At 41.4% G+C, this 25,638-nt stretch overlaps 1 protein-coding gene across 1 annotated transcript; it reads right to left on the bottom strand.

Annotated features, from left to right (window-relative positions):
- LOC311054755 (scavenger receptor cysteine-rich domain-containing protein DMBT1-like) lies at positions 1–25,214 on the bottom strand (the record flags this gene model as incomplete). The annotated part of the gene is made up of 23 exons (XM_084070760.1): positions 1–497; positions 1,402–1,509; positions 1,605–1,746; positions 2,162–2,305; positions 2,423–2,746; positions 3,232–3,519; positions 3,979–4,278; positions 4,395–4,712; positions 4,808–4,840; positions 7,752–7,843; positions 10,308–10,439; positions 11,623–11,740; positions 12,406–12,540; positions 13,062–13,388; positions 15,393–15,479; positions 16,103–16,237; positions 19,989–20,291; positions 20,387–20,701; positions 22,112–22,291; positions 22,536–22,654; positions 23,396–23,400; positions 24,757–24,810; positions 25,158–25,214. 23 exons carry the CDS (start codon positions 25,212–25,214, stop codon positions 332–334), a joined length of 3,882 nt encoding a protein of 1,293 aa, XP_083926886.1. The 3' UTR covers positions 1–331.
- Positions 25,215–25,638: the final 424 nt, after the last annotated feature.

Raw genomic sequence — 25,638 nt, 5'->3', positions numbered from 1 at the left:
GGAAGAGTGGGCACCTTGATGTTAAATTGATTTCTTTCCCCATGTTAAAATAATTAATATTTGGAAATATTTAAGTAACGTAAAGAATGGATGATTAAAACATGCTTGAAAATGTAGGTCTAATACTACAAATTGCTACAAAACCTATCACAGGCTTAATAATTAATAACAAGCATGTCATGTAGGCTTATATTCTATTCATCAAATTAAATCAATATAACACAACTTTTGCTAAAAACGTGCCTACTTGATTCCAAAATAAAACTCAGAGTCAAACTGAATTCTGAACCGACATGAATCTAATGAAGTTGATGTTGAACATGGTCTTATATTAGACATCATAGTTAGTATAGATGTTGTCTTGCTCATCTTCATCACTCTGACCCTCCACTACTCTCCTTCCAGGGTTGAAGTGTTCTTTGGTGCTGCTCGCAGGGTACATGCCTGTATTGGCATAGATTGCATCATTCTCCTCCTCTTCCTCTTCCTTGTAGTCTCTGAGGCCGACAAGAGAAGACATGAGTTCAATGTAATATTTGTAAGTTAATGAACCGCACAAGGAGGTGGGAACACATTTAGCCTCCATTGAAACCAACTTTAAGCTTTAAATGAAAAGATGAGACCTAAATAAATAAATAAAAAACACTAGAATTTTGCCCAAAATTGGGACACCCGGTTGAAAGTGGTTAAACATTGGGACACGTCATCAGTGCCCATACCCTAGGTGGGGTTGGGAAAAGGGCCTCTCTGTGTGGAGTTTGCATGTTCTCCCCGTGTTCCCTAGGGTAGGTACCCTCACAAAAACATGCAGTAATCCTGGTCACTATACTGCCTCCCGGGCCAGGGCGCCTGATGGAGGGGAAAGGAACTGGTTACGTCCAACCAGGGAAACTCTCCCCTGTCAGGTGACAAGAAGGTCAGTTGGCTCTCATGCATTGAAGGAGGCATGAGCTCGGCCCTGGCCTCCCTAGGTTGGCAGAGGGAAGGTAGTACTAGTGCCCAGGATTACATAGACAATTGGCACTGGGTGTAAAAATTAGAGGTTGTAAAATCGTGGGATAAAAAAAAAATGGGACACATCATCTGCAGAATTTCCGATGCCAACGTTGCCAAAAAAGTAAAATAAAGTTTAAAAAAAAGTTAAATAATGGCCTATATATATTATAGCCCCAAACCCATACATCAGCATAAATATGATAACATTTGATTTTCCCGTTTCATCAAACACACACTTTGCAGCATTACAAACAAACATTCATGCCACAGCGGTCAAAGACTCTTTGCCCTTCCAGGTCAAACACCTGACATTAAAACAGACACACCCGGTGTCCACACAGTAAATAACAATTAAATTAGAGTTAGTCCAACCACATATTTGGCTCCTACACTCAGTGTACTGACCCATTCTCATAGTCATCGCTGTCATCATCATCATCATCATTCTCCTCTTCCTCGTCCTCACCAGGGTTGTAGACGTGTTTGTGCATGTTGCTGGCTCCCTTGTAGTCTCTGAGATCGACAAGAGAAAACATGAGTTCAGTATATAGTTAATGAACAGCAAAAGAGATGGGATAAAACCAACTAAAGACCTCATGAACACTCACTGTACTGACACGTTCTCATAGTCATCACTGTCATCATCATTGCCATGGTCACAGGTGGAGACATCTGGACTGATGTAGTCTTCTTCATCATCTTCATCATCATCATCGGCTCTGCCCACTGTGTTGTAGGCGTTCATCTCACCTGGGAATACATTTTACTGGTTGAGAGGTAACAGGGTTGAGCAGTAACAGGTTCAGAGGCAACAAGTTGAACACTGTAACAGGGTTGACGCACCAGATGGAATGAGAGCGGTTGATATATTCATAGAGTTTCTCAAACAGCAAAGAAAAGGCTACAGTACAATCAGTACAATCACATCCACAAAGAAGTGGATTACTATCAGGACTGATGAGCATCGTGTTTGGTTAAGTTGTGATGATAAACTCTGTGTGGCTTCATCTTGAACTGTGTTTGAATCAACTATCTGGCTCTATATCAGGCACAGTCCCCATTAGATGACTATAATGAAAACCAGCAGTAATCAGTGACAAGAGGACTGGAGTTGTAAATCAATGGACCACCATGTTGATGTATCAAGATGAAGATGATTACTCACAGGCTGTGTGATCAGTCTTGACCTCGGGCCTTGAGGCGGGCCTTCTGTGACTCCGCCTCCACATCAGACAGAGACCAATCAGCAGCAGTAAGAGCAGGAGGACACCTCCTATAGTCCCGCCCACTAGCAGAGGGATTGGAGAGGCTGGAAGGAACAAACAAATAAACAAATAAACAAACAAACCAACGAGAAATATGTGAGCAGAGATCTAGTTTTAAGATGTGTGTATTTCCTGATATTTTACATAAATTAATCTCTTACTGCTGACTGAGACGTTGAGCAGCTCTGAGCTGTTAGAAGTGAAGTTCCGTGAGGAGACGGTGACTTCATAGACACAGTTGTAGTTGCCCTGGTGTTCATACTCTGCTGCAGGGAACTGGAAAGAGGCAAAGTGGTTGACCGCTGCCTTCATGTCAGTCATGTTGGAGCCAGAGAAGGTGAGGTAGAAGATGCCTCCAGGATACTGGGCTTCAATGGAGCAGGTGATGGAGAAGCTGTAACCCCTGGTGACCTCTGAACCATCAGAAGCCCAGAACAGCCCTGCATCTTGAGACGTCAGCGAGATGCTGGGCATCGGCAGCCTCACTGGACACACAGAAACATGATTTCACACATTTATACTGGAAATCTAAGACATGTCTTTAGCTAGTTGTACATTTTTATGTTTTGGTATGTTTTCTTCAGACTACTCAATTGTTGTACCAGTTGTTAAGGGTGTGAATTTGTATACATTTTCAAGCAGCAGTATAGAGGAGGTAAGGTTAAAAGATGGAAGTTATACAGTTTATCAACCGACATACATGTAGGACTTTGGCACGTGCAGCATTTAGAGGTTTCACTCCAAATAGAAAATGTGCAACTACATGATGGTTTGCTTGTCTTTTTAGTGTTCACTCAGGTATTGCAATAAATGTTTATTGTAGCACTTTGAGATTTGTTCAAATGTAAAGTGCATTATAAATACAAATACAATGACGCCCTAACTCTCTCTCTGGACAAGTTTGTCCATGTGAGCAGTAACGTTTCTACTAAATTCATGATCTCTGGTTTCATAAAAGCTCCCTACTTACCAAAAATGGTGTTTACTGGGCTGCTGTGGGAACTGCTGTGGGTGATGGTGCTCTGAGTTGAGTATTGACAAGTATAACTGTGAGTAGAGTCAACGTTCGACAGTATTAACTCCCCAACACTGGTCTGTTGGGATTCTAAAAAAGTCTGATGTCCAATGGAAGATCCATCTTGGTAAAAAGTCACATTAAGAAGTCCACAACGCGGAGCTGAGCAAGTGAGGATCAACTGCTCTCCTGGTGAAAGTGTTGACTGGGATGCAGACAGTCTAGGTCTAGCAGATGTTTGTCCTGCAGAAGAAAACATATCTTTATGCCCATGTAGTCTCTCAAGCCAGACAACTCTTCCACAATCCTCAAATGCTGAGTCTTTCATTTTATATTTTTGAATTTTCCTTTCTGCTAAGCAGGAAGTTAGATGGGCTTCAACTAATTTGGTTTCTAGCAGGACTGCAAAGGCGAAACATAAGTGGGGAGGTGGGACAACTGCTTTCTACGTATTTTCAGCATTTAATACAGTTCAGACTGTTATGTCAAAGCATTTGAAAATTGTGTGTCTTTGAGCAATTGCTGCATCGGATCACTGTTTGGAGGAGGAACTGCAATGATGAATTAAGTGTTGCTAAATTTGTGAAATTACGACTTCACTACTCCATTGCATCTCAGAATAACATATTCACACAGGTTCTACTGTATTTAAAGTAATGTTATCTTAACCAGAAAAATATATAATTAATTTTCAAATCTTACCTGAACAAACAACACCAACATCTCCTGAATGGCCACACTTATTTATCCCAAATCCTGGATGGGAGCACTGAGTCAGAGAACATTCAGTACCAGAACAAGCAACATTAACCAACCAGATCTTACCAGTGCCTTTCCCATACTTTTTAATGCTTGAAGCTGTCCCACAACCTAGCTCTCTGCAAACCACCTCAGCATCGTTCATGTCCCAGTAGTCATCACACACTGTCCCCCACTGACCACTATGATAGACCTCCACCCTGCCAGAGCACCGTCCACCATCTACTAGCCTCACCCAGGGACCTGGTCAGAAAGAAAAGAAAAGAAAAGAAAAGAAAAGAAAAGAAAAGAAAGAGTCTTTGTGATGTTTTGATACAAACATAGTTATTTAAGATGAGGAACACGGCATTCACTATTACCTGAACAGACGACACCAGCATCCTCCTTGTGGTTACAGTCGTGTACACCAAATCCTCGGTGTGTGCACTCAGTTAGAGACGTTTCTTCTCCTGAACAGCGCACATTATCCATCCAGATTGGACCGTCCCCTTGGCCAAAATGGGCATTTCGAGGAGCACTCTGTGGCCTCCCACAGCTCAGCTCTCTGCAAACCACATCAGTATCATTCAGGTCCCAGTAGTCATCACAGACTGTTCCCCAGCTGTTGTTGTGATAGATCTCCACTCTTCCAGAGCACCGAGAAGAATTAGATCCAACTAATCTGATCTGGACACCTTCTGCCAGTCAAAAAGAAAATTCCACATTAAAGAATGTATGTAATTAACTTTTTCTTGTTTTCAAAATATATTTATTTTTCAGAGAAGATGCTTACCTGCATGTGAAGGTATGTAAAGGATAACAGACACTGTAGGTGGAAAAATAGAACATTTTGAGTAACTTTCATGTTGTTGTTTTTTATCCTGTCATCATATCACATATCAGCAGTGGCATAATACATTCATAGAAAAAACATTGATAGAAAATGACAATCACAATGATTACAATGGGACAATAAAGCACAAATTTGCGATTGATATTGTAGTTTTTACATTTTTAAAATCTTCTTACTAACAGCTCAGTAACAGTAGTAAGTAACACAAGTAAGAAGCGCGAACGCTGGAAGCGAACGCAGTTCTATATTTCAGCCACACTGTAGTAGTGAACTCTGGCGCACTCTAGCGGCTGGACACAGGTAGTGCAGCTGCTATATTTCAGTCACGGAGTTTTGAGTCACATGGGGGCACGAGCCAATGAGAGCGTGAGTCACATGGGGGCGCGGCTGCACACATACTGCACACAGACAGACACACAAGCCGAGCCGAGTTACATAGTAGTAGGCTCCACTTGGGCGGAGTCGCGGCTTCGCCGCGCCTCCTTCCGCGTTCGCAAAGAATGCAACAGATAAAACTTTTTGTCTTGTCTGTTTTGACTTTTTAGTCTTTTTTTCAGGCCTTTACTCTTTGTGGTTGTGGTTTGCAGGGCAAAGCCAGCAAAGGCCCTTTTATCTTGACATTAAACTAATGAGGAAGTACATGAGCTATGTATCTAAAACGTGTGACAATGAGAGGCAAGTGACAATGCCAGTGTGTAGCATTAATGTGGATAAAACATACAGATGATGTAGTGCATTCTCAAAAAAAGAAAGAACAGCCTCACACAGTATTTACAGTTACTAAGGAACATAACTGCTTATTATAACTGCTTATAAAGGAAATATATTGTGCACGCACACACACACACACACACACACACACACACACACACACACACACACACACACACACACACACACACACACACACACACACACTTCATCTATGACATGACAATTCAGCTTGGTTGTTCAAAGGACAAGTTAGACTATTAGCATAATTAACATGAAGAGAGAAGATTGCATAAATTCCATTATAGTTGAGCTAGCCCTCCACTCCTATCCAGCCCACACAGTATTTCCTTAAGTTTAACTGTGTTTGAAGACAATAACGTTCATAAATACGTTGATCTTTTTTAAATACATTTAACTGCAGGCATGGCACCACACTACTGTATACAGTAGGTGGCCAGTGACTTTGACCAGTTTCACTTTCAAAACCTTTGCATCATGCATGTCACACAATCAGAATGCGGCACATAACACCAATGGTTTTCATAATGTGGATTGTGGAAGTTAAATGGTGGATTTGTGGATAGGACTCTATATGAAAAAAAAACATACTATATCAACAAAACACATCGCATTCTGTTTGTGTGACATGCATGATGCAAAGGTTTTGAAAGTAAAACTGGTGAAAGTCACTGGCCACCTACTGTATGCTTCCATTGATAGTATTCTTGATAGTATAACTATGAAGGAGGCTAAATATCTATTCTATTCAAGGATTTGACAACTGAAGTGATACTCTCCTTATCTCTTTCATTCAATCTTTCGTTTCAGTGCAACTTCTGTCATCTTCCTCTTTTCACACAATGAAATTCCTGAAGTCATGGCTATGAGGAAATCACCACAAGGCCTGACACAAAATGAGCCCAATTATCCTCTGTAATTCAATTCTACAATATTTAGAAATGTAAGTTTATCACTCATATACAGTATATTGAAAATTCATAATTCATATAGTAAACATGAATCCAGTTAATTCTGTGATGAAGCAATTCACTTCTTTAAGCTTAATGAGTGTTAACATTAACATATTTTACAAACTGTAACTTAATCTATTTGGAGAGACTGCATGGTTACATGGTGAAACTACAGTATGTGACTACTGAACAGGGCAAAGGCCTCAACGGCTGCTCAGAGTCAGACCATGTCCTACTTAATGGTGCAGCACAGTACAATGTAGAGGACAGCATAACAGTACACAGTCTAAAATATAACACACAGCAGATTGAACACATTTCTTACTGTCTAAAAATACATTTATAGATTTTTAGTTTTAACAAAATGTGTTTACATACTGTACATACACAGTAGGGCTGGGTTAGGGCTGTCCACACCAAGAATGATAGATAAGGATAACGATGTGAGCAGCCACACTGATGAATGATAATGATGTTGAACTTGGGTGATGTGTCAACCCAAATCGCTCTGACAGTGACCCCAACGATATCGTTCACCACTTGTTATAGTTGTGGTGCGGACATATTTGCAGTTGTAGTTTTAATTATCATTTTCGATGTGTGGGCGGCCCAGCCGGCCCTTAACACAACTCATTTAACATTAACTCATTTAATATATTACTGTTGTATGTATCATTGTTTGTGTGTATGTAACGTAAGCATTGTGTTCCCAAGCACGACCAGTGTAGTCATTCACTGACATATCAATGTCACAATGTATTTCTGGGATCCATCTAACAGCAGAAAACCAGTTGGCTTAATATTCATACATACAATGATGCCCTCAAGTCAGTACCAGCTACTATATTATCATAATACTTAAATCACTTATTTTGCTACAATACTTCTCACTTCACCAAGATTCAAATAGAAACTTTAAGAATCTGTAAATGGGGAAAACACACCTGTACCGTTATTTTCTCTTTCAATATCTTTATAGATTTTTGACAATTACGTGCACATTACAAGACACATATATACACGTATGTATACACAAAAAAAAAACACAAGACAGAATCAACGACAAGCCAGCAACCAACAATTGCTTAATCATTTTCAATAAAGAAAATTATTTTCAATAAAGAAAGAAAGTTATTTTCAATATATTAATGATTGCACAGGAAACATCAGTTGATGGAATAATAAAACCAGGCACTCACTCATGTTCAAGTACAGGATTTCTCTCCATATTATGAATCCCATGGTGGAGAGACTGATAGTCTTCTCTGTCAGTCTCCAGTGGAGTTGAAGACTGAATTAGGAAGATGTGGTGAGCTCTATGTGCAGGAAACCATGAACTGAGACTTCCTCTTTATTGACATTCAGTTCTCTTCCATTTACTGTACATTCTCTATAGTTATTTAGTTTATAATCATTGATCATCAATTACAAACAATGGACAGTATGGGTCAAAAGTAGTCGGATCAAACTGATTATGAACAAGGTATAGAAGGTACAATCTTGTTTCTACCGTTCTAAACTGGGAGAAAATCCACAATAAGATTGTATTAATTAGTGTCTTAAACTGCAACGACTAAACAAATTCCAAGGATGAGAAATTAAATGTATAATATGGAATGATGTCCTTCCTGTTTGTTGTTGGACATTTTTCACTGACTGCACATGCTCACAGTGGTTCCCAACATATTTTTTTCAGCATGACATCCTCAAGCTAATATGACATGCAAACACACCATAAAAGTAGTTTGTGTGGCTTTGTGTCTTGGGCCTATACTGCCTACTGCTAGTTTCATTCTCACACAGCTCAGTGCAATAGCTCATGTGGATGTTATGTACTGTATACTCTTGTCACTTGAGGAAGTGAGAAACGTTTTTTCACCCATAAACTCCTGCTAATGAAATGGTATTTGTTTGCATAGCTAATGAGCGAGTGTATTTTGGATTTACTTTATGAGAATGTGAAGGAAAAGGGAAAATAGAAAAAAACAAGTCCATTTAAAAATAATGATGTACTTCCAATAAACGAGTCTTTGGTGTGTGTAGCTGGGGAGTGATCACGCTCACGCTTGCGTAGTCAAAGAGAGAAGTTGCAATCATTCCTGTGATTCCTATGTTGTTGACCTCGATGTTCATCTGCTGGAGCCTGGATATATCCAGAGATGGCGCTTTGCAAACATGCCACCGTTTCCCTCAAACTGCCAGCAACTTGGTTTGCCCAGATGGAGGCACAGTATGCGTTGCGAGGCATTGCTGAAGACGTTACTTATTAGTCAGTACTTTTGACACAATGTTAGCGTTTGCAACATTCACTGAAGTTTGAAGTTTTGAGTGTATTACATGGCTGTCAATAAATTAAATAAAACCTCCACAGGGTTCCAGGGCAGATCCACAGGGTAGTCCCACTGCAGCATGGCTACAGACTTAAGGCTCCCTTGCACAGGGCCGGTTCTAGCCGTTATGGTGCCCTGGGCGAACCGCCCCTTCAGACATTCCCAGGTTGTAGCCTGTATAGCTTACGAACTATAGTCAGGTTGCCTATTCCAACAAGGTTAATTGACCCAAACAGTGATGTGATCGGCAAATGATGTGAAATCATTGTTTTTTCTGATCGCAATTTTGCCACGCCCCTTGGGATGGCGCCCTAGGCAGCTGCCTATATCTAATCTCCTATAGGAAGCGCTGGACTTGAATCCTTTTATTGGTCAATCAGATTTAAATGCATGAAAAAAATAAACAGCTTTTTTTTCCTAATTAGACACCGTCTCAGCCACTCGCCAATTTTGGAGTCAGCGTGGGTCATAAAGAAGTATGCGGTTCGATATACATTTTTTGTACATTTTTCTGTGCAATAAATATGGACTCAGTGGGTAGACCTTCCACATGAACTCTGGCATCCCTATTTTGGGCAAACTTTCAAAAGTGTATAATGGAAGGCACCATAACACAATGAATTCAAAATTAGAGTTCAAGCCACAGTTTATTGTAATAATAAACACAATAATATAGCATCTTAACCTTTTTATAAAACATAATCAACAGTAACACGCATGATGTTATATATCATGGGTGTTAACAACATATACTTTTGTTTGTGTAGAAATTAAAACAAGAAAGAGACATTTAAGATTCCCTTTTCGGTCACAAGAGGGCCCCCTGTACTGTATTTTTGGAGAGCAGTGACATGCGTGCGGTCACACAATCTTTTGACATAAAAGCACAACACAAATATATCTTAAGTTGTGCAGTGTCATCCTCCAATTCAGATCTTATTCTACAAGTTTTCACCCTAATACACATTGAAATGGAATTATGGGGTCTCATGCAGAGTCAAACTATTGGGATGGTGAGTTGAAGTTTGCAGTTGACAGTCAACACAAAAATGGGCCTCATTAGGCCTATAACCTATTTTGGCCAGCTCTCAAATATTTCACAGTTTCATTAGCTCATTGTAATTAGGGACAGTTCAACATTTTCTTTTTAGCATAATGTTTCAAAATATACAATCCTGAACTAACTGTAAAGTTCTACCAGAGGAGATCCCTCTCCTGGCATAACTCAAAATAACAAACATGTGTATGGTACTTCTTTGATTCTGTAATGAAATCAATGTATCACACATTTGAACCAACTAAATAAACTGAATTCTGAACTGACATGAATGTATTTAAAGTAACTGATGATGACCATGGTCTTTACCTACTAGCCACCGGCACCATAGTCAGCATAGATGTTGTCTTCATCTTCATCACTCTGACCCTCCACTACTCTCCTTCCAGGGTTGAGGTGTTCCTTGGTGCTGCTCTCGGGGTACATCATTCTCCTCCTCTTCCTCTACCGCACCAGGGTTGCAGACGTGTTTGTGCATGTTGCTGGCTGCCATGCATTCTCTGAGATCGACAAGGGAGACCATGAGTTCAGTGTAATATATAAGTTAATGAACCGCACAGGAGATGGGAACACATTTAGCCTCCATTAAAACCAATTAGAACTTCAAAAAGAAAAGATGATAACTCATGTGCAATGATGATGATGACGATGGTGATGATTATTATTATTATCAGTGGTAGTGCACTAGAGTCCCTTTTTCACTCAGGTTAAAGGAGTAGTTCACCCAATTCGATTTTTGTCGCATTCCTAAGCCAATAGTTTGATGCCTGTTTTTCCACCGGGTGTATTTCCGGTAGGAGACACAAAGAATCTACTTTGTGTCTCCTACCAAAGGATACATTAGCCGGCAGGAGACGGGAATCAAATTATTGGCAAATTAAAAGAATCCATGAATTCAAGGCTTCATGGGGTGTGCAATTGATAGAAAACTAGAAAAAGTGCTCCTCGGAGCACAAGTCTCCGCCATGTCAGGTAGATTATTGTGGCCTCCTGGTGGCGCTATAATAGGCCAATGTGAAAAGGGTGGCATTTCTTCTTAGGCCTTGCACGACAATCGGACACTGCATTCATGATTTGAGGCATTTTGTTCCAAAAATGTGGTTTGCTAAATTAGACCTGCTGGTGGCGCTATAACAGGCCAATGTGAAAAGGATGGCATTTCTTCCTGGGCCAAGTGGGAATCTCTGTGGAAAATTTCATGGAAATCGCATGCTGCGTTCATGATTTGAGGCATATTGTTCAAAATGAGCCAATCCTGCAAACTTTGGAAGCCAATTTTAGCCAATCAGGATGGAATATGGAGAATCAGACAGATCCGTGTTGATCACATGACTATAGAGATACTGTGTACCGATTTGCGTGTTTTTTGGACAAAATCTGTAGGAGTAATAGCAAAAAATGTGTTTTGCAAAAGTCGGCCTCATGGTGGCGCTATGACAGGCTGATCTGAAAAATGTGGGGCAGAGGTTCTGCTGTGGCATCCAAGGGGTGTGTGTGTGCAGTTTCACAGCGACCGGGCCAACGGTGGCGGAGATTAGCTGGTCGCAGACAGAAGGACGGACACACGGACACACGGACGGATGGAGGGTAAAACATACTCTCTCGCCATGCCTTCGGCCTGGCGGAGACAATAAAGATGTGTTCTTCAACTGTGGTTAATTTCATAACCTGCAGGATACTGACCCGTTCTCAAAGTCATCTCTGTCATCATCGCTGCCTCTGTGACAGGTGAAGGCCTCTGCATTGCCGTTGACTTCTTCATCATTGGCTCTGCTCAATGTGTTGTAGGCGTTCATCACAACTTAAGAAATGCACACATACATAATGTATGTCAGTGTTGGTGACATACAGTACGCTATATCAGCTTGATCTCATGCAAACACCGGTAGGCTACAAAGGCGAGCGCTCGGCCGACTACGCAGGCACATAGCCAACGTATAAATGGATGAAGCGGCTAAAATGTGAGGTACTTTTTACTTTACTATTTCCAATTTTCAGTACCTTTACTTCTACTTAATGTTAGTTACTTTGTAGATTTTGATTATTATTACAAAACGTACATTAGCCACTTCAGGCCTGTATACATTTCGGCCATTTGAAAATAGCAGGTCTACAAGCTCAGAATGCGTCGCTTGCTACTTTTGGTACTTTAAGTACATTTTGATACCAATAGTTTTGTACTTTCACTCAAGTACATTTTGAATTCCGGACTTTTACTTGAAACAGAATACTTCTACATTGCAGTATTGATACTTCTACATTGCAGTATTGATACTTTTACTTAAGTAAAGAATTTGAGTACGTTTTCCACCACTGCCCTGTACCAGTGGGTTGTGGGTTTGCAGCAGAGAGCCACAGGGTGACACTGTGTGGCTTGATCCTTACGAACTGTTTGAGTCAACCATCGAGCTCTATCAGACCGCTGCCCCCTATTAGATGACGAGAATAACACTTTGAATTACTCACTAGCTGTGTCATCAGTCTTGGTCGTAGGCTGTCTGTGTCTCTTCCTGCACATCAAACAGAGACCAATCAGCAGAGGCATTAAGAGCAGGAGCACACCTCCTACAGTCCCTCCCACTAGCAGAGGGATTGGAGAGGCTGGAAGGAAGGGTGGGAGTAAAGAAAGAAAGAAAGAAAGAAGTGAACAGAGATCTACACAGTGGTGGGAAAAGTACTCAAATGTTTTACTTAAGTAAAAGTATCAATACTGCAATGTAGAAGTACTGTGTTACAAGTCTGGAATTCAAAATTTACTTGAGTAAAAGTACAAAAGTATTGGTATCAAAATGTACTTAAAGTACCAAAAGTAAAAGTACTAAAATATTTGAAAATAGCAGATCTACAAGCTCACAACGTGAGCTTGTAGGTCGGCTATTTTCAAATAGCCTAGGTATAAAATAGGGCTAAAGTGGTTAATGTGTGTTTTATAATGTAATAATTCATATCTGCAAAGTAACTAAAGTTTTCAAATAATTGTAGTGGAGTAAAAGTACAATATTTGCCTACTTAAGTATAGTAGGCCTACTTGAGTAAATGTACTTAGTTACTTTATAACACTGGATCTACAGTATGTGAATATGTGTATATTTCTTGACCCTTTACATGAATTAGTCTCTTACAGTTGAGTGAGACGGTGAGCAGCTCTGAGAAGTTAGAAGTGAACGTGCGTGTGGATACGGTGACTTCATAGACACAGCTGTAGTTGCCCTGGTGTTCATACTCTGCCGCAGGGAACTGGAAAGAGGCAGAGTGGCTGACTGCTGACTGCTGCTTGATATTGCTGTTGGAGCCAGAGAAGTTGAGGTAGAAGGAGCCTCCAGGGTACTGGGGGAGAACGGAGCAGGTGATGGAGAAGCTGTAACCCCTGGTGACCTCCGAACGCCCAGGACCCCAGACCAGCTCTGTGAGTGACGTCGTCAGGGAGATGTTGGCCTGCGGCAGCCTCACTGCTCACACAGAAACATATTTCACTCATTTATAGTTGTGAATGTCAATGTATTCTTCAGACCATTGGTTCTCAAAGTGGGGTCCGGGGACCCCCAGGGGTCCTTGAGGGAGTTCCAGGGGGTCCCCAGCTAAATGATAGATTAGGCACCAAATGGAACCTTATGGATCTGTAACTCTTTGAGTGTACAAATGGAACCAAATGGACCCTAACGGGTGCATTTGGTTCCATTTGTACACTCTCAGAGTTAAATTGACATAGATTTTACAATATAAATTGCGGTCCAAGTGATAGAAATGCCATTAAATGGGGGTCCGTAGCCCTAGTGCATGTCAAACTGGGGGTCCTTGAAATTAAAATGGTTGAGAATCACTGCTAGAGCCGTAAAAAATCTTCTCTTATGGGGGTCCCTGGCATATCTTTTGAAATGGGGGTCCGCGGGCTAATAAGTGTCAATTTGGGGGTCCTTGACATGAAAAAGTTTGAGAACCACTGCTTCAGACTATTGATAGAAGTTGGTCTACCAGTGAGTGAGTGCAAATTTTTTTTTATACATTTTGTACATTTTAAGCAGCTCTAAGAGAGTTGGTAGGGTTAGAAAACAGAAGATTTTTATTCCAACAGACACCGGACTTTGGCGAGTGCAGCATGGTTTGCTTGTCTGTTTAGTGTTCATTCAAGTGTTGAGATGCCGTAGAGCTTCTGAATGTTTGGAAATGATGTGATTACATATTAAAAATATTTGAATGAATTTGATAGTTGTTTCCTCACCTGTAACAGAGAACCTAACAGGGTCACTTTGAGGAGATTTGAAGTGTCTACTTGAAACAGTTGTTTCGTACTGACATTGGTATGACCCCTCATGAACAAAGTCGACATCAGGGATGTTGAAGGTATATGACGAGCCACTGGTGGTTTGGTTCTTTCTAAATGAACCAGAGGTCTGCTGCAAAGTGAACGTTCCTCCTAAATACTCAGTTGAGAGGGAACAAGTGACGTCAACCGTGTTACCCCAGGTAACCTCACTGACAGGATTCACAGAGATGCTGGGCTTTGGGAGATTCACTGAAAATAGTAAATGGAGGGGAAATAATTTGTATTTATTTATCAACATTGTATTGTTTTAAAGTCACATGACATTAATTGTTAAAATAATGTAATTAATGACATAGTTATTCCTCACCTGTAACATAGAAGGTAACACGGTCACTTTGAGGAGATTTGAAGCGTCTACTTGAAACAGCTGTTTCATACTGACATTGGTATGACCCTTCATGAACAAAGTCCACATTAGGGATGTTGAAGGTATATGACGAGCCACTGGTGGTTTGGTTCTTTCTAAAGGAACCAGAGATCTGCTGCAAAGTGAAGGTTCCACCCAAATGCTGAGTTGAGACGGAACAGGTGATGTCAACTGTGTTACCCCAGGTAACCTTACTGACAGGATTCACGGAAATGCTGGGCTTTGGGAGATTCACTGAAAATAATAAATGGAGGGGAAATCATTTGTATTTATTTATTAACATTGTATTATTTTAAAGTCACATGACATTAATTGTTAAAATAATGTAATTAATGTCAGTTATTTCTCACCTGTAACAGAGAATTCAACAGGGTCACTTTGAGGAGAGTTGAAGTGTCTACTTAAAGAAGTTGTTTCGTACTGACATTGGTATGACCCCTCATGATCAAAGTCCACATTAGGGATGTTGAAGGTACATGACGAGTCATTGGTGGTTTGGTTCTTTCTAAATGAACCAGAGGTCTGCTGCAAAGTGAAGGTTCCACCCGAATGCTGAATTAAGATGGAACAGGTGATGTCTACTGTGTTACCCCAGGTAACCTCACTGACAGGATTCACAGAGATGCTGGGCTTTGGGAGATTCACTGAAAATAGTAAATGGAGGGGAAATATTTTTTATTTATTTATTAATATTGTATTATTTTAAAGTCACATGACATTAATTGTTAAAATAATGTAATTCATGTCATAGTTATTTCTCACCTGTAACATAGAAGGTAACACGGTCACTTTGAGGAGAGTTGAAGCGTCTACTTGAAACAGTTGTTTCATACTGACATTGGTACGACCCTTCGTGAACAAAGTCCACATTAGGGATGTTGAAGGTATATGACGAGCCACTGGTTGTTTGGTTCTTTCTAAAGGAACCAGAGGTCTTCTGCAAAGTGAAGGTTCCACCCAAATGCTCAGTTGAGATGGAACAGGTGATGTCTACTGTGTTACCCCAGGTAACCTCACTGACAGGATTCACTGAAATATTGGGCTTTGGGAGATTCACTGAAAATAAAAAATAGGACATGAATGGGTAAGACAAAAACGCATTGAGCGACTGCATCTCACATTGAGCGACTGCTGCTTCAGATCACTGTTTGGAGGAACTGCAATCATGAATTACTGTGTTACTGCTTTTGTGAGCATTGAACTCCACTTGTTCAGTGAATTGGAATCAAATATATTCATTCAGGTTCTATCAAAAGTGATGCAATCTCAACTAGATAGTTTCTAATACATTTTACATATCTTACCTGAACAAACAACACCAACATCTTCTGAATGGCCACAGTTGTGTGTTCCAAATCCTCGATGAGAGCATAGAGTCACAGAGCTTTCATTACCAGAACAATTAACATCATCCATCCAGATCTTACCAATGCCTTCTCCATACTTTGTTAGAGTGGTTGTAACTCTCTCACAACCCAGCTCTCTACAAACCACCACAGCATCATTGATGTCCCACTCGTCGTCGCACACCGTCCCCCACTGACCACTATGATAGACCTCCACCCTGCCAGAGCACCGTCCACCACCTACTAGCCTCACCACTGGACCTGGTCAGAAAGAGAGAAAAGGAAAGAAATAGTGTTGCACCTTTGTGAATTTTTATATCAACATTTGAGAAAAGTGACATGACATCCAGTCTTACCTGAACAGACAACACCAGCATGGATGTCAGCATCATTTGTATTTATTTATTAACATTGTATTATTTTAAAGTTACATGACATTTATTGTTAAAACTAGAAAAAGTGCTCCTCGGAGCACAGGTCTCCGCCAGATCAGGTAGGTTATTATGGGCCAGCAATGTTGGGAATTCGGCAATCAGGATGGAATATAAAAAAATCGGACGGAACCATCTTGATCACTTGACAATAGAGATAATGTGTAATGATTTGCATGATGTTTGGACAGAATTTGTAGGAGTAATATAAAAAAGAAAAAGGTTGCAAAAATTGGCCTCCTGGTGGCACTATAATAGGGCAATGTTAAAAGGGTGGCATTTGTTCCTTAACGTAGTGCGAATGTGCGTGTAAAGTTTCACCGCAATCGTACGCAGCGTTCATGATTTGCGCCATTTTGTTCAAAACGGGTCCCACCTGCAAACTTTAGATGTCAATTTTAGCCAATCAGGATGGAATATGAAAAATCAAACAGATCCGTCTTGATCACATGACTATAGAGATCAAGTGTACCGATTTGCGTGAAATTTTGATAAAATCTGAAGGCTTAATATCCAAAAATGTGTTTTACATAAGACTGGTGGCGCTATAAAGGCAAATGTGAATAATGCAGGGCAAAGGTTTTTCCTTGTTCTCTAGAGAGTGTGCAAGTTTTACACAGATCGGTGCAGTTATAGGTAAAAACACCAATCGGCAAGTTATAGCGCCACCATAAGGCCGATTTAAAACATTTCAAGTGGCATTTCTTCCTCGGCCTAGTGCGAATATGCGTGCAAAATTCCACAGAAATTGCATGCTGTGTCATGATTTGAGGCATTTTGTTCAAAACGGAGTACTCCTGCAAACTTTGGAAAGCAATTTTAGCCAATCAGGATGAAATATGAAAAATCTGAAAGAAATGTTTCGTTTTATGACAATAGAGATACTGTGTACCGATTTGCGTGATGTTTGGACAAAATCTGTAGGAATACTGTCAAGAAATGTGTTTTGCACAAATCGGCCTCCTGGTGGCGCTATAACAGGCCCATGTGAATAATTTGTGGCAGAGGTTCTGCTCTGGCATCAAGGGAGTGTGTGTGCACATTTTCGCTGCGAGAAAGCCAACGGTGCCGGAGATTAGCAGTACACAGACAGATGACAGAATGACACACACGGACGGACGGACGGACGGACGGACGGACGGACGGACGGACAGGGGGTAAAACATACTCTCTCGCCATGCCTTTCGGCCTGGCGGAGACAATGATGTAATTTAGGGGCGCCTGCTGGCCCAGTGGTCCAGGCGCATACCACATATGCTGTTAATCCAGCTTAACAGCGCGTCGCGGGCTTGACTCCCGATCCTGACGACCTTTGCTGAGTGTCACCCCCCATCTCCCTCCCCATTTCCTGTCAGCCTACTATCCTATAAATAAAGGCAGAAAAATCCCCCAAAAATATCTTTAAAAAAATAATAATGTAACTAGAAAAAGTGCTCCTTGGAGCACAGGTCTCCGCCAGGTCAGGTAGGTTATTGTGGCCTCCTGGTGGCGCTATAATAGGCCAATGTGAAAAGGGTGCCATTTCTTCTTAGGCCTTTCAATGGGACACATTCATGATTTGAGGCAATTTGTTCCAAAAATGTGTTTTGCTAAATTAGACCTGCTAGAGGTGCTATAACAGGGCAATGCGAAAAGGGTGGCATTTCTTCCTCGGCCTAGTGGGAAGGTGTGCGCAAAATTTCACTGCAATCGCACGCTGCGTTGATGATTTGAAGCATTTTGTTCAAAACGAACCAATCCTGCAAACTTTGGAAGCCAATCTTAGCCAATCAGGATAGAATATAGAAAATCTGACAGATCTGTGTTGATCATATGACTATAGAGATACTGTGTACCGATTTGCGTAAGGTTTGGACAAAATCTGTAGGAGTGATATCCGACAATGTGTTTTACACAAATCGGCCTCCTGGTGGCGCTATAACAGGCCAATCTGAAAAGTTTGGGGCAGAGGTTCGGCTTTGGCATCCAGGGAGTGTGTGTGCACAGTTTTGCAGCGGCCAGGTTAACGGTGCCGGAGATTATCTGTTCACAGACAGACACACCGACGGACGGACGGACGGACGGGGGGTAAAACATACTCTCTCGCCATGCCTTTCGGCCTGGCAGAGACAATTAATGTAATAGTTAATTATTCCTCACCTGTAACAATTATATCACTTTGAGGAGATTTGAAGCGTCTATTTGAAACAGTTGTTTCATACTGACATTGGTATGACCTTGTGTGAACAAAGTCCACATGTTGTGTTGTGTTGATGTTGAAGGTATATGACGAGCCACTGGTGGTTTGGTTCTTTCTATATGAACCGGAGATCTGCTGCAAAGTGAAGGTTCCACCCAAATGCTGAGTTGAGATGGAACAGGTGATGTCTACTGTGTTACCCCAGGTAACCTCACTGACAGGATTCACTGAGATATTGGGCTTTGGGAGATTCACTGAAAATAATAGGACATGAATGGGTAATTGTACACTTTTAGAGAAATCTCACTCTAATAGTAGCATATGAATGTAAAAGAATGAAGCGTTTTAATAATTGTTGTATATTATGTTATTTGTCAGGTTTTTACAAATGCCTGGTTTGACAATCATGTATATTTGTAGTTTGTATCTTTTATAAAAGCAGCCAGTCAAGCCTACATTCTGGATGTTATGTCACTTGGACAAGTGGTAGTTTGACAGATCATTTACAGTAACCACTTAAACCCTCTATTCCTTCTACACCAAACCTCTTTGCCAAAAATAGCCGATCTGCAAGCTCACAACGGGACATGTTGTGCGCTTGTAGATTGGCTAATTATTTTGTGCGAATGTTCCCACCAGAATGCCTGCTGGGGTTCACGTGGCGTGGTTAAAAAACATGGTATCCATTTTCGACAATCGTTTTTATTTCCCTATAATCTCTGCCAAAGGCCAAACATATAATAGGATAATAATGACATGGAAGAAATATGACTAAAATATGATTAATGGATGTTCCATGAATCATATTTGTCTATGAAGCTGGCTCCTCAACCATGGTTAGGTTTGTAGAGTTTCTACCATGATCTTTGGCTCAGGTCCCATAAAAACTCTTGACTCACCAACAAAGATGTATACTGGGCTGCTGTAGGGGCTTGTGGTGCTGTGAGTTGAGTATCGACAAGTATAATTTCCCTGTTCGGAAGAGTTAACATTGGACAGTGTTAACATGGTCTGCTGGGATTCTAAATAGGTGTGACGTCCAATGGAAGATCCATCCTTGTAAAAATTCACAAAAGGTGTACAGAGCTGGGGTGAAACTGAGCAGGTGAGGATCAACTGCTCTGCTGCTGAAAGAACTGAATTGGATGCAGACAATCTAGGAGATGGTACAGTAGATTTTTGTCCAGTAGATGTTTGTACTGCAGAAAAAAAACATCTCACATTGAGTGACTGCTGCTTCAGATCACTGTTTGGAGGAACTGCAATCATGAATTACTGTTACTGCTTTTGTGAACATTGAACTCCACTTGTTCAGTGAATTGGAATCAAATATTCATCCAGGTTCTATCAAAAGTGATGCAATCTCAACTAGATAATTTCTTATACATTTTACATATCTTACCTGAACAAACAACACCAACATCTTCTGAATGGCCACAGTTGTGTGTTCCAAATCCTCGATGTGAGCACTGAGTCACAGAGCATTCAGTACCAGAACAATTAACATTATCCATCCAGATCTTACCAATGCCTTCTCCATACTTTGTTAGAGCGGATGCAACTCTCCCACAACCCAGCTCTCTACAAACCACCGTGGCATCATTCATGCCCCAGTCGTCGTCGCACACCGTCCCCCACTGACCACTATGATAGACCTCCACCCTGCCAAAGCACCGTCCACCACCTACTAGCCTCACCACTGGACCTGGTCAGAAAGAGAAAAAAATAAAGAAATAGTGTTGCACCTTTGTGAATTTTTATATCAACATTTGAGATGAGTGACATGACATCCACTCTTACCTGAGCAGACGACACCAGCATCCTCACCATGACCACAATTATGTACACCAAATCCCCTGTGTGGGCATTCAGTTAGAGACATTTCACTTCCTGAACAGACAACGTCAGTCATTAAAATTGGATCGTTCCCCTGTCCAAAATGTGCCCTTTTAGGAGCACTCTGTGCCGTCCCACAGTTCAACTCTCTGCAAACCACCTCAGCATCATTCAGGTCCCAGGAGTCATCACAGACTGTTCCCCAGCTGTTGTTGTGATAGATCTCCACTCTTCCAGAGCACAGAGAAGAAGACCCAACTAATCTGATCTGGGCAGCTTCTATCAACCAAAACAAATCATTAACATTTAGAATTTCATTAACGTTTTCTTTTGTCTATATAAATATATATATTTAGAGTCAATATTGACCTGCATGTGAAGGTATGTACAGGAAAACAGACACTGTAGGTGGGAAAGCATCAGAGCACACAGGCGCGCGCGCGCTCTCTCTCTCTCTCTCTCTCTCTCTCTCTCTCTCTCTCTCTCTCTCTCTCTCTCTCTCTCTCTCTCTCTCTCTCTCTCTCTCTCTCTCTCTCTCTCTCTCTCTCTCTCTCTCTCTCTCTCTCTCTCTCTCTCTCTCTCTCTCTCTCTCTCTCTCTCTCTCTCTCTCTCTCTCTCTCTCTCTCTCTCTCTCTCTCTCTCTCTCTCTCTCTCTCTCTCTCTCTCTCTCTCTCTCTCTGATGTTATGTCACTTGGACACAAGTGGTAGTTTGACAGATCATTTACAGTAACCACTTAAACCCTCCATTCTTTCTACACCAAACCTCTTTGCCAAAATAGTCGATCTGCAAGCTCACAACGGGACATGTTGTGCGCTTGTAGATTGGCTATTTATTTTGTGCGAATGTTCCCACCAGAATGCATGCTGGGTTCACGTGGCGTGGTTAAAAAACATGGTATCAATTTTCTACAATTGTTTTTATTTCCCTATAATCTCTGTCAAAGGCCAAACATATAATAGGATAATAATGACATGGAATACATATGACTAAACTATGATTAATGGAACATGTAGTTCCATGAATCATATTTGTCTCAGGTCCCATAGAAACTCTTGACTCACCAACAAAGATGTATACTGGGCTGCTGTAGGGGCTTGTGGTGCTGTGAGTTGAGTATCGACAAGTATAATTTCCCTGGTCGGAAGAGTTAACATTGGACAGTGTTAACATGGTCTGCTGGGATTTTATATAGTTGTGACGTCCAATGGAAGATCCATCCTTGTAGAAATGCACATAAAGAGGTGTACAGAGCTGGGGTGAAACTGAGCAGGTGAGGATCAACTGCTCTTCTGCTGAAAGAACTGGAATTGGATGCAGACAATCTAGGAGATGGTCCAGTAGATTTTGTCCAGTAGATGTTTGTCCTGCAGAAAAAAAAACATCTCACATTGAGCGACTGCTGCTTCAGATCACTGTTTGGAGGAACTGCAATCATGAATTACTGTGTTATTGCTTTTGTGAACATTGAACTCCACTTGTTCAGTGAATTGGAATCAAATATTCATCCAGGTTCTATCAAAAGTGATGCAATCTCAACTAGATAATTTCTTATACATTTTACATACCTGAACAAACAACACCAACATTCTTCTGAAAGGCCACAGTTGTGTGTCCCAATCCTGTTGTGAGCACTGAGTCACAGAGCATTCAGTACCAGAACAAGCAACATCATCCATCCAGATCGTACCAATGCCTTCTCCATACTTTGTTAGAGTGGATGTAACTCTCCCACAACCCAGCTCTCTACAAACCACCGTGGCATCATTCATGCCCCAGTGGTCGTCGCACACCGTCCCCCACTGACCACTATGATAGACCTCCACCCTGCCAAAGCACCGTCCACCACCTACTAGCCTCACCACTGGACCTGGTCAGAAAGAGAGAAAAAGAAAGAAATAGTGTTGCACCTTTTTATGCAATTTGATATCAACATTTGAGATGAGTGACATGGCATCCACTCTTACCTGAACAGACGACACCTGCATCCTTACCATGACCACAATTACGTACACCGAATCCATTGTGTTGGCACTGAGTTAGAGACATTTCACTTCCTGAACAGACAACGTCAGTCATTAAAATTGGATCCTTCCCCTGTCCAAAATGCGCACTTCCAGGAGCACTCTGTGCCGTCCCACAGTTCAGCTCTCTACAAACCACCTCAGCATCGTTCAGGTCCCAGGAGTCATCACAGACTGTTCCCCAGCTGTTGTTGTAATAGATCTCCACTCTTCCAGAGCACAGAGAAGACCCAACTAATCTGATCTGGGCAGCTTCTATCAACCAAAACAAATGACCTGCATGTGAAGGTACAGTATGTAACAGGAAAACAGACACTGTAGGTGGGAAAGCATCAGAGCACACAGGGTCTCTCTCTCTCTCTCTCTCTCTCTCTCTCTCTCTCTCTCTTCTCTCTCTCTCTCTCTCTCTCTCTCTCTCTCTCTCTCTCTCTCTCTCTCTCTCTCTCTCTCTCTCTCTCTCTCTCTCTCTCTCTCTCTCTCTCTCTCTCTCTCTCTCTCTCTCTCTCTCTCTAATTTAACTAAATTTCAGTTGTAGTGACATCACCCCATGGTGATCACACAGATGAGCAACATTTCAATTGGTCAAATGTACTAAATACTTAACTTACGTATAGTCCTTGATAATGTCAACTGAAGATGTAGATGAGTTTTATATTGTGGTATAACTGGCTTGAGTAATGCAAGAGACTATAAGCAAAAAGCGGAAGTGAACATTCTCCCAGACTGTGTGTCTGGGTAGCTTGGTTGGTAGAGTGCTCTACTTTGAGTCATTCTGGGTTTGATACCAGGCCCAGCCAACAGTGTATGAGTAGCATCAACATAACCCTGCATATTGGTCCAGACCAGTCCCTGAAATTGCCCTGCCCTGACCATTACTGCAACGCAATAACTTTAGTATTATGTCACTACATTCTTATTTAAAATAATGTAAATAATGCAATAGTTAATACCTCACCTGTAACAATAGAAGGTAACACGGTCACTTTGAGGAGAGTTGAAGCGTCTACTTGAAACAGTTTTTTCGTACTGACATTGGTATGACCCCTCATGAACAAAGTCCACATTAGGGATGTTGAAGGTATATGACGAGTCACTGGTGGTTTGGTTCTTTCTAAAGGAACCAGAGATCTGCTGCAAAGTGAAGGTTCCTCCCAAATGCTGAGTTGAGATGGAACAGGTGATGTCAACTGTGTTTACCCCAGGTAACCTCACTGACAGGATTCACCTGAGATATTGGGCTTTGGGAGATTCACTGAAAATAATAGGACATGAATGGGTAATTATTAGCATTGTACACTTTTAGAGGCGCCTCTCTCTCTCTCTCTCTCTCTCTCTCTCTCTCTCTCTCTCTCTCTCTCTCTCTCTCTCTCTCTCTCTCTCTCTCTCTCTCTCTCTCTCTCTCTCTCTCTCTCTCCTCTCTCTCTCTCTCTCTCTCTCTCTCTCTCTCTCTCTCTCTCTCAAGCCTACATTCTGGGATGTTATGTCACTTGGACACAAGTGGTTGTTTGACAGATCATTTACAGTAACCACTTAAACCCTCTTTCTTTCTACACCAAACCTCTTTGCCAAAAATAGCCGATCTGCAAGCTCACAACGGGATGTTGTGCGCTTGTAGATTGGCTATTTATTTTGTGCGAATGTTCCCACCAGAATGCATGCTGGGGTTCACGTGGCGTGGTTAAAAAACATGGTATACATTTTCTACAATCGTTTTTATTTCCCTATAATCTCTGCCAAAGGCCAAACATATAATAGGATAATACTGACATGGAAGAAATATGACTAGAAGTATGATTAATGGTACATGTAGTTCCATTAATCATATTTGTCTATGAAGACTCACCAACAAAGATGTATACTGGGCTGCTGTAGGGGCTTGTGGTGCTGCGAGTTGAGAATCGACAAGTATAATTTCCCTGGTCGGAAGAGTTAACATTGGACAGTGTTAACATGGTCTGTTGGGATTCTAAATAGGTGTGACGTCCAATGGAGAATCCATCCTTGTAAAAATTCACATGAAGAGGTGTACAGAGCTGGGGTGAAACTGAGCAGGTGAGGATCAACTGCTCTTCTGCTGAAAGAACTGAATTGGATGCAGACAATCTAGGAGATGGTCCAGTAGATGGTCCAGTAGATGTTTGTACTGCAGAAAAAAACATCTCACATTGAGCGACTGCTGCTTCAGATCACTGTTTGGAGGAACTGCAATCATGATCTTGTTCAGTGAATTGGAATCAAATATTCATCCAGGTTCTATCAAAAGTGATGCAATCTTAACTAGATCATTTCTTATACATTTTACATATCTTACCTGAACAAACAACACCAACATCCTTTGAATGGAGACACTTGTGTGTCCCAAATCCTGGATGTGAGCATAGAGTCACAGAGCATTCAGTACCAGAACAATTAACATTATCCATCCAGATCGTACCAATGCCTTCTCCATACTTTGTTAGAGTGGATGCAACTCTCCCACAACCCAGCTCTCTACAAACCACCGTGGCATCATTCATGCCCCAGTGGTCGTCGCACACCGTCCCCCACTGACCACTATGATAGACCTCCACCCTGCCAGAGCACCGTCCACCACCTACTAGCCTCACCACTGGACCTGGTCAGAAAGAGAGAAAAAGAAAGAAATAGTGTTGCACCTTTTTATGCAATTTTTATATCAACATTTGAGATGAGTGACATAGCATCCACTCTTACCTGAGCAGACGACACCAGCATCCTCACCATGACCACAATTATGTACACCGAATCCATTGTGTTGGCACTGAGTTAGAGACATTTCACTTCCTGAACAGACAACGTCATCCATTAAAATTGGACCCATCCCCCGTCCAAAATGTGCACTTCCAGGAGCACTCTGTGCCCTTCCACAGTTCAACTCTCTGCAAACCACCTCAGCATCTTTCAGGTTCCAGTGGTCATCACAGACTGTTCCCCAACTGTTGTTGTGATAGATCTCCACTCTTCCAGAGCACAGAGAAGACCCAACTAATCTGATCTGGGCAGCTTCTATCAACCAGAACAAATCATTAACATTTAGAATTTCATTTCATTAATGTTTACTTTTGTCTATATAAATATCTCTTTTTTAGAGTCAATACTGACCTAGCCTCGGAAACCCAGCCTTTTTTTTGGTTTGACCTGCATGTGAAGGTATGTACAGGAAAACAGACACTGT

Source organism: Gymnoscopelus microlampas (genome assembly GCF_963454915.1).
Source record: "Gymnoscopelus microlampas genome assembly, chromosome: 11".
Lineage (NCBI taxonomy): Eukaryota > Metazoa > Chordata > Actinopteri > Myctophiformes > Myctophidae > Gymnoscopelus > Gymnoscopelus microlampas.
This window is presented reverse-complemented; position numbering and strand designations above follow the sequence as displayed.